The sequence below is a fragment of the Hypoxylon fragiforme genome, assembly GCF_022984875.1.
Source record: "Hypoxylon fragiforme strain CBS 206.31 chromosome Unknown GGS25scaffold_1, whole genome shotgun sequence".
Classification (NCBI taxonomy): domain Eukaryota; kingdom Fungi; phylum Ascomycota; class Sordariomycetes; order Xylariales; family Hypoxylaceae; genus Hypoxylon; species Hypoxylon fragiforme.
Window position 1 is genome coordinate 3,389,360 of NW_026054756.1, and position 9,885 is coordinate 3,399,244.

The 9,885-nt window shown below is 32.5% G+C and overlaps 1 protein-coding gene across 1 annotated transcript; it reads left to right on the top strand.

Moving 5' to 3' along the window:
• The first annotated feature begins 331 nt into the window (after positions 1-331).
• Positions 332-4,312, top strand: GGS25DRAFT_471861 (peptidase family M1-domain-containing protein). Its single transcript, XM_049259382.1, has 5 exons — positions 332-1,000; positions 1,073-1,459; positions 1,513-2,330; positions 2,393-3,504; positions 3,558-4,312. The coding sequence occupies exons 1-5, from the start codon at positions 840-842 to the stop codon at positions 4,035-4,037; spliced, it is 2,958 nt and encodes a 985-aa protein (XP_049121805.1). The 5' UTR covers positions 332-839; the 3' UTR covers positions 4,038-4,312.
• The last annotated feature ends 5,573 nt before the right edge of the window (positions 4,313-9,885 follow it).

A 9,885-nucleotide genomic window follows, 5' to 3' on the forward strand; every position in this document is an offset into this window, starting at 1 on the left:
TACACACATGTGGGACATATTGAGGTTTGGGTATTAAAGTCGCACGACAGTCAACTAGGAAATTGCGAACTTGGACCGAGTATCAGGAAGTAGCACCGACTGGGTGAGATTTCCCTTTAAGCCCTGAGGATCTACGTTCTATAGTTCTAGAATCTTTTTGGGAGGTGCGACCCTGCATGAGATGCCCAAGGTTGTTTCCAAAAATTGCAGTTTCGGGGGAGTCAAACCGACCGAAGCGCTACCAAGAGTTACTGCTTAATATGGTCAAGTTACCGCACTTGGTAGGTAAACTTACTTCTGTATCCTAGTCCAATCCTTGCACTCTTCCCGCTACACCGCCTGCCATCTGTGGCGTCCCTTTTCTTTTTTTCCTACATGTAGATCATCCAGACTTTTTTTTTCTTATCCTTCTCCCGTGCCGAGACCTCAGTACATTCATGCCCGCACAATTGAGTACCTTGAAGGCCAAGATATGTGAAGGAAAAGACTCACACATACACACATACACACAATTTTACCAAGACTTGTTGGTCTGGGGAAAACTCTGATCTGTCTTCTTAGTACATACCTAATCCAACAACTCACGAATAGGGAATCTCCGTCACGCCCCTCCTTATCTTTTCTGTGCTGTACATACCACATACTAGGTACATACCTACATACCTACCTAGTACGGTTATCTGGGGTACCCCTCTATCCCCTCCATTCTACTAACCTAGGTGTTGTACAGTACTATTGTGTCCATTGTATTGCCGCTTTTCTACTTCCAGGTCCCCTTTTTGTTTAATATATGACAATTGCATTGTATTATATCATACCCTCTCACTCCTTTGTATCATATGTCTTTAAGTGCCGCTTGTCGTGTCGAGTTCCTTCCTCGAATCTCAACAACACTAAGACGAGTTCGACCAAGCCTTAACACTCCCCTTCCAACCGTTTCTCAGTGGAGACATAATCACATCTGGCGCAGTCCTGTGTATAGCTCTCCACCTTCTTACAGGTATTCTTAACTTAATTGACCGCCTATTCCAACTTAATTAGGGTTTTGTACTAATCTGGAAGCTCATACTAGATCTAGCCCACCTATCACGAATCACCCCTCTTACAACAACATCTTCTCACGAGCCTCTCCTTTTGAGAAGACTCGAATTACTGCTCTCACAAAACCCTTCATTCGATACTGCTCTTACCGGAGACACAATATGTGTAGACTTGCTGGAGATATCGATCATACCGGAGGAGCCGCGCCAGACCCCACCCAGGGCCGTGAGCTTCTCCCAACCAACGTCATCCCAAAGCATTATGATGTGACTCTGGAACCTAACCTCGAGAAGTTTACCTTTGACGGAAAGGTTCTCATCGATTTTGACGTACAGGAGGAGTCCAAGTCTATCTCCCTCCATACTGTCGAGCTCGACATCCACAGCGCCCAGATTAAGTCTGGGGACGGTGTCTTTAGGTAAGTTTGTATTAGTTACTATGAAACACTGCATATCTGACACGGCGATTTAGTGCTTCTTCTGCGGTTACATACGACAAAAATACGCAAGTTTCCAAGATCGACCTCAGCAATGCCATCCCCAAGGGTAAGGCGCAGTTGGAGATCAAGTTCAGTGGTCAGCTGAACGATCAGATGGCTGGGTTCTATCGCTCCACCTACAAGAAACCTGATGGTACAGATGGTATTTTGGCCACAACGCAGATGGAGGCCAATGACTGCCGCCGTGCCTTCCCTTGTTTCGACGAGCCAATGCACAAGGCCAAATTTACTATCACCCTCATTGCGGACAAGCACTTGACCTGTCTGAGCAACATGGATGTTGCGTCCGAGTCAGAAGTGCTGTCAGAGATGAGTGGAACAACTAAAAAGGCCGTCAAGTTCAATCCCACTCCCCTCATGTCTACATATCTCGTTGCTTTCATTATTGGCGAGCTTAACTACATCGAGACGAAAAAGTTCCGTGTACCAATTCGAGTGTATGCGCCTGCTAGTTCAAATATTGAGCATGGCCATTTCTCACTTGATCTTGCAGCACGAACTCTAGAGTACTACGAGAAAATCTTTGGTGCCAAATTTCCGCTGCCCAAGATGGATATGGTTGCTATCCCCGACTTTGCAGCCGGAGCTATGGAAAACTGGGGTCTCATCACCTACCGTGTCGTCGATTTGATGCTAGATGAAAAGGCCAGCGGTGCAGCTATGAAAGAACGTGTGGCTGAGGTTGTACAGCACGAACTAGCGCATCAATGGTTCGGAAATCTGGTTACCATGGAATGGTGGGAAGGTCTATGGCTGAACGAGGGCTTCGCGACTCTAATGAGTTGGCTAAGTGAGTTACCCATACCATACCAACCTAGCAAGAAAGATCGGCTAACAATATAATCTGCGCAGGTTGCAATCACTTTTACCCAGAATGGAAAGTCTGGGAGAACTACGTTAGCGACAATCTCCAGAGTGCGTTGGGGCTTGACTCTTTGAGAAGCAGTCATCCCATCGAGGTACCTGTCAAACGCGCCAGTGAGGTTGACCAGATTTTCGACGCCATCTCTTACTCCAAGGGTTCGTGCGTCCTTCGTATGATCTCGACATACCTTGGTGAGGAAACATTCTTAGAAGGTGTCCGAAAATACATCAAGAAGCACGCCTATGGCAACACACAGACCAATGATCTGTGGGCAGCCCTAGAAGAGGCCAGTGGCAAGCCAGTTAGGGAGATCATGTCTATATGGACTAAGAACGTGGGCTTCCCCGTTGTCGTTGTCACGGAAAATGATAAAGATGGCTCGATTCACGTCAAACAGAATCGATTCTTAAGGACTGGGGACACGAAGCCCGAAGAGGACAAGGTTCTCTACCCGGTATTCCTAGGTCTCCGAACAAAAGATGGTGTGGACGAGTCCTTGACATTGTCTAAGCGGGAAGATGTGTTCAAGCTCAAGGATATTGACTTCTTCAAGTTGAATGCAAACCACACTAGCATTTATAGAACTTGCTACAGCCCAGAACGTCTGACGAAACTAGGCCAGTCCGCCAAGGAAGGTCTGTTAACAGTCGAGGATCGTGCTGGCATGATAGCAGATGCTGGTGCTCTTGCCGTGTCGGGATATCAAAAAACCTCTGGCGTGTTAAACCTTTTGAAAGGATTTGACACAGAAGAGTCGTTCGTGGTATGGAGCGAAATCATCGCCCGTGTTGCAACGGTTCAGTCAGCATGGGTATTTGAAGATGCAGCCGTCAAGGGTGGTCTCGAAGCCTTCGTCAAGGAGCTCGTTAGCGAGAGAGCACACAAGCTGGGATGGACTTTCACGGACAAAGATGGTCACGTTGAGCAGCAATTCAAGGCCATGCTATTCGGTGCCGCTGGTATGGCCGGTGACGAGAAGATCATTGCCGCTGCTAAAGAGATGTTTAACAAGTATATGGCTGGTGATAGGTCGGCTATCCACCCCAACATTCGGGGCAGCGTCTTCAGCATGGCCCTCAAATATGGTGGGAAAGAAGAAGTGAGTCGTATACCTTGAAGAACAATGATGACAATTGCTAACATAAATTACAGTATGATGCTGTTTTAAACTTCTTCCGTACGTCTACTAATGGCGATGAGCGCAATACCGCCCTTCGATGCATTGGTCGATCCAAGGAGCCGGCTCTGATCCAGCAGACACTTGATCTGGTCCTCAGCGGTGAGGTCAAGAGCCAAGATATATATCTTCCGGCAAGTGGCCTCAGGAGCCACGCGGAGGGAATTGAGGCACTATTTACCTGGTTAACCGAGAAGTGGCCTGAAATCTACAAACGCCTCAGCGGAAACCCGCCTATCCTAGGTTCTATGGTCACTATCTGTACATCCAGCTTCGCAAAGCAGGAACAGCTTACGAGAGTTGAGGAGTTCTTCAAGGATATAGACACCAAGACATTCGCCCAACCCCTTGCCCAAAACAAGGACGCCATCCGTAGCAAGATCGCGTGGTTAGAACGTGATCGGGATGACGTGGCGACTTGGGTGAAAGAAAACGGGTACAGCAAGAGCTCTTGATTGATAGTGGATCATGAGGTCCTCTAATGATCTAACAGAGGTCTAAAAGAGATCTAAGAAACATCCACACAGGGCATGAATAGAGAAAAGCTCAATAGATACCCTTAGAAAAAAGCATATAGAGATAATCGATGATTATACGAGAGCAAAGATTTGTATTGCCCAACTAGGTATTGATATTCCGTTGTGGAAGCCAACATGAAGTTACCTAGGTTAACCTGCTTATTTGTTTAGTAAATCTTGAGTACATAATCATATAGCCTTATAGAAAATGCATGTATAAAAACGTGATTGAATATAATAATAATATGTAAGCAGTGGTAGCCTAAGGTTACCCTAATTACAGCTGCCTAAGGCACTACAGTGTGATTAGTCAGCTAGGCTAATATATAAGGCTATAATTAAGCTTATAAAGTAAAGTAGTAATTTAATTTAACTTTTTCTATAATTCGTAACTGGTTATATAATAACACTTTAACGTTAATCTCGCATTTTAATTAATTGCGATAACCATTTTTTAAATAACTTTTTTTAAAGGTAAATAAAAAATAATAATCGCTAACTTATAAAATTAAATTAATAATTTAAAAGGTTAATTATATCGATTTATAAAAAATTAAATATATAATTATTTTATTATTAATCGCATTATTAAATCACTTAATAAAGTTATTAAAATAAAAAAGTTAAAAAAAAAGCTTAATAAAACTTAAATAAATTATAATAAAGAAATAAAAACATTAAAATTTATCGTGGCTTATAGCTTTATTAACGTTAAAAAATAATAAAAAGTTAATAATAATTAAATTAAAAAATTAATAAAAATGGTTAACCTTTAAATAACTATTTTTTAATAATAACCTATCTTATTAAACGAAAACCCCTTAAGTTAATTTAAAGAAAAAAATAATTCCCTTTATAATAAAAAACCTGTTAATAATAATAAACCTTTTAATAATAATCGTTGTAATTTTTATAATAAAAGTGGTAAGCTTAAATAAAAATTATTTAATAATGAAAATCCGAAATTTAAAAATAATTTACTTAAGTTATTTAAAAGCTTAAAATTTAAAAATAATTAAAAAACTTATTAAAAACCTAAAATATTTAAAAAAGCTTTAAAGGTTAAAGTAATTAAAATTAAAAAAAAAACCACTTTTAACGACATAATTATTATAAAAAGTTTTGTTATCCGCACCCCCTTTTTTTGATAAAAGGGCCTTATTCGCACCCCGGTACATTGAGATCGCAGCGCAAAAGGTCCGAGCTTTAAAGCTAGCTTCCATCAAAAGATCCAGTACAACTTCCAATCCAAGATTCGGATTGAAGTGCATCCTATGTCGTTCGAATCAGCTCAATTAGACAATCCAAACGATATATGTTTCAGATCAATGCGACCGCTGGCTGCAAAGTTATTCGAGTTTGAAGATTACATTCCACCTTGAAAATGGTACAAATTGAAGTGGTCCGTGCATCACGTGATGCGCTTCGCCTAGCGCCAGGCTAGCGGCAAATCGTCTATTTCACTATTTTCTGAATAACTTTGCAGCCACCGGTTGTATCAATTTGAAACATATATCGTTTGGATCGTCTAATTGAGACGGTTCTAATGGAGTTGGATGCACTTCAATCCGATTCCTGGATTGGAAGTTATTCAAGGTGATGTGTTTGAAGCTAGTTGGAGCGCTCGGACGACCGGCATTCTTTTGCTTTTTTCCCATGTACCGGGGTGCGAATAAGGCCCTTTTATCAAAAAAGGGGGGTGCGGATAACAAAACTCATTATAAATAATTATAAATTAAATAATAATTTATTTAATTTTAACTTTAACTTATTAAACTTATTATTATTATTATTATTAAATAAAAGCTTAAACGACTTTTCTTAAAAAAAAAAAAAGTCGAAATTAAAAAAAAAGAAATCCTTTAAATAAAAAAATTATAACCTTAAATAAAAACACTTTAATTTTAGATTAAATAAAGAAAACCACTTAAAAGATATATTAAATTATTAAATTTATTAAAAAGCTTTAATATTAATTTTTAAAGAAATTAAATACGAAAAAAGTATTAAATTTATTAAGAAAAATAAACTTTAACTCGTAAAAATAATCACTTAAACTTATAAACGTACTCCACTCGATTTAATCTTAAAAATAAAAAAAAGCATTAAAATATTTAAGGTATTTTAAAAGATATATATATCCATTAAAAGAGCTTATTAAAAAAACCTTTAAAACGCCTTATTAAAAAAAAAATATAATAACGAAAACCTTATTAAATACACATTTAAATAATAATTAACCGTATAAAAATGCCGTAAAACCGGTATAAAAAGCAATAATAATTAATAAGTCATTATATTTTTAATTAATATCGAAAAAAAGGTAAAAAATTAAATTAAAATAATGACGAAAATATTATATATAAAAGACTTTATTATTTAATAAATTATTAATAACTTTATTAATAAATTTAAAAATAAAATAAGCAAGAAAAAGTTTAAAATAATTAAATTTATAAATAACGTTAAAGGTGATAATTAAAAGAAAAAACCTTAAAAATTTAAACACTTTTTTAATTATAAAAAAGGTAAAAGCCCACTTTATTATAAATATAATAAATATAATCACATATAAAAAAATTATCGCATTAAAATAAATAATAATAACTTAAATATTAATACATTTAAAAATAATAATAAAAATATTTTAAGTAATAATAATTTTTATTAAATTAAACCACTTATTAACTACGAAAAATACGAATAACGCTTTAATAATAATAACGTTTATATAATAAAAGTTATAAATATTAATCTTACTTAACTTATATAATATTATAACGATAAAATACATTTATAAAACTTAAACTACGTCTTTTTAAATATAAAACCTTTTTAAACCCCTCGTATAACCGCCGTATTTAATAATATAAAAAAACATGTTTATTATTAAATAATTAATAATAATAAAAACTACCCTCCCCATAAATATATAACTTTCGAATTATTATTCGACATTAACGTAAACGTATATATTATAAATAACTTATAAAACTTATTATTTAATATTATTATTATTATAAAAAATAAAAGCTATAAAGTTATAATTAATATTAAATTAATAACTGTATAAAAAATAAAAATAACCCATTTTATCCTTATAAGTTAAAACGAAAAACTTATTAATTTAAATCTTTAATACGCTTTATATATATTAAAATTCCTTATAAAAATATTCTTAAAAAAAACTCTTTTATAAAAAAAGTAAATAATTAAAAAAAAGTAAAGTTATTAACTTTAATAAATTTATATTAATTATTATTAATATTAAAAAACAAGGATTTTATTTTTAATAATACGGCCGTTTTAAAATTATTAAAGCTTATATTATTAAAAATATAACTTGACACGGTTATTTTATAAATAATTACTCCCACGACGTTAAAGAAATCTTAAATTTATTATTAAACTCCTTAAAAGCTTTAAATAAAAAATTATTTAAAAAAACAACGAAAAAACTCGTGCTTTAACATAAATAACTTTATTATTTAAATAATAAACGACTACGTTAAACCATTAATATAACCATTGAAATTAACCTTAATATAAAATTAATTAAAACTTTACCTTATTATACTTATAATTAAGCTAAAATTAAGAAAATCCCGTTTAAAAAACCTTAATCCCACGGTTTATACCTTGAAAAAATCACATAATATAACTTTAAAAAGTTAAAACTTATTTTAATTAATAATAATCGTTATTTCACTTTAATTATTGATAATAATAACAGTTATAAAATATTTAAAACTTATATATTAAAAAATAACGTTTTTAAAAAGCTTATTTCTTATTTAATTCGCATATATAATTAATTACATTTTTTATTATTTAAATTTAACGATAATTAATAAAAACTTAAAACACTTAAAATTAACGGTAATTAAAAATTTAAAATGTTAATTATTAAAATAACTTATAAGGAATTAAATATAAAACTATTATTATTTACATTATATAATTAATATTAAAACGATAAATTTAAACGTAATATTAAATTTTTATAAGATAAATTTCGTATAATTTATATTATTATAAATATCCTTATTTATTTTTAAAGAGTTTTGTTATCCGCACCCCCCTTTTTTGATAAAAGGGCCTTATTCGCACCCCGGTACATGGAAAAAAAGTAAAAAAATGCCGGTCGTCCGAGCGCTCCAACTAGCTCCAAACACATAACCCTAGGTAACTTCCAATCCAGGAACCGGATTGAAATGCATCCAGCTCCATTAGAACCGTCTCAACTTGACAATCCAAATGATATATGTTTCAGATTGATCCGACCGGTGGTTGCAAAGTTATTCAGAAAAGAGTGAAATAGACCCTTTGCCGCTAGCCTGGCGCTAGCGGAGGGGCATCACGTGATGCACGGACCACTTCAACTTGTACCATTTTCAAGCTGCTTCTTGATCTTTGAATTCAAATAACTTTACAGCCACGAGTCGTGTCAATTTGAAACATATATTGTTTGGATTGTTTAATTGAGCTGATTCGAACGACATAGGATGCATTTCAATCCGACTCTTGGATTGGAAGTTGTACTGGATCTTTTGATGGAAGCTAGCCTTGAAGCTCGGACCTTTTGCGCTGCGATCTCAATGTACCGGGGTGCGAATAAGGCTTGTTTATCAAAAAAGGGGGGTGCGGATAACAAAACTCTTTTTAAAATTACATATTTAATATTATTATTTATATTTTAAATAAATTAAGAACGTTAACGATAAAAAACGTTATATTTTATAAATAATATATAAGTAACTTTAACCTTTTTTAACGGTATAAACTTAACTTTATTTACTTAAAAATTATAAATATATAATACGTTGCTTTTATTAATAAAAATTACCGTATTAAAGTAAAGAAAATAAAAGCTTATAAAGTTAAAGCTTTATTTTTTAAGTATTAAAAAACATATAATTATATTATATAACTCATTAAAAAAGGACGTTTTTTTAATATATTTTATCTTATTTTCCACGAATATTTAAGTAATAATAACGCCACTTTTAACCTTTAAAACATCGTTTAATCTTTATTTAAACATATATAAAAACGATTAAAACATCGTAAAAAGTTATAAAAGGTAAAAGTTAAAAATAAAAATAAAAACATCGTTAAAAACGATGTTATAAATAAAAAAACCGGACATGTCCGCTTAAAACGCGGAAAGCTTAAAAAAAAGCTTTTAAATATTTATATTTATAAAGCCCCTTAAAAGCTTAAACCCGTTTTTAAATTACTTTTAAATATATCCTTTAATTTAAAAAGCGATAAGTGCGAATTTATAAACGCACACCCACGATTAATTAAATTTTTTTTTATAATAAATATAATTATAAATTTATTAAAGCTTAAAAACGTATATATTTTTATTAACGATAAAGCTTTATTTAATTACTTTATTAAATAAACACTCGAAAACGATTTACATATAATAAATTTTAACTTTTTATCTTTAAAAGATATAATAATTAGTTTTAATTATAATAAATAACTAAAGGTTATATTTATAAAAATACGAAAAAACCTTAATTGTAATACCTTTAAATTTTACTTTATATTTAATGTAACTTATAATTACCTTATTAATACGAAATAAGTATTAAAAAAAAATACTTATTAACTGGTAAATTAAATAAATATAAAGCTAAAATTATTATATAAGAATTTTTATAAAAAAAAGGATTAAATTATAATAAAATTAAAATAATAATTATTAAAATAACGTTTTAACGAATATTTATAACCCTTATAGTTATTTTTAATTAACATATAATTTAAATAA

What these genes read in the sequence shown, in the direction of transcription:
- GGS25DRAFT_471861 (XM_049259382.1), top strand. Translation starts at nt 840, where the DNA reads ATGTCTTTAAGTGCCGCTTGTCGTGTCGAGTTCCTTCCTCGAATCTCA. An exon ending in TCTGGGGACGGTGTCTTTAG is followed by an intron (nt 1,460 to 1,512) that starts GTAAGTTTGTAT and finishes ACGGCGATTTAG; the next exon opens with TGCTTCTTCTGCGGTTACAT. An exon ending in GACTCTAATGAGTTGGCTAA is followed by an intron (nt 2,331 to 2,392) that starts GTGAGTTACCCA and finishes TAATCTGCGCAG; the next exon opens with GTTGCAATCACTTTTACCCA.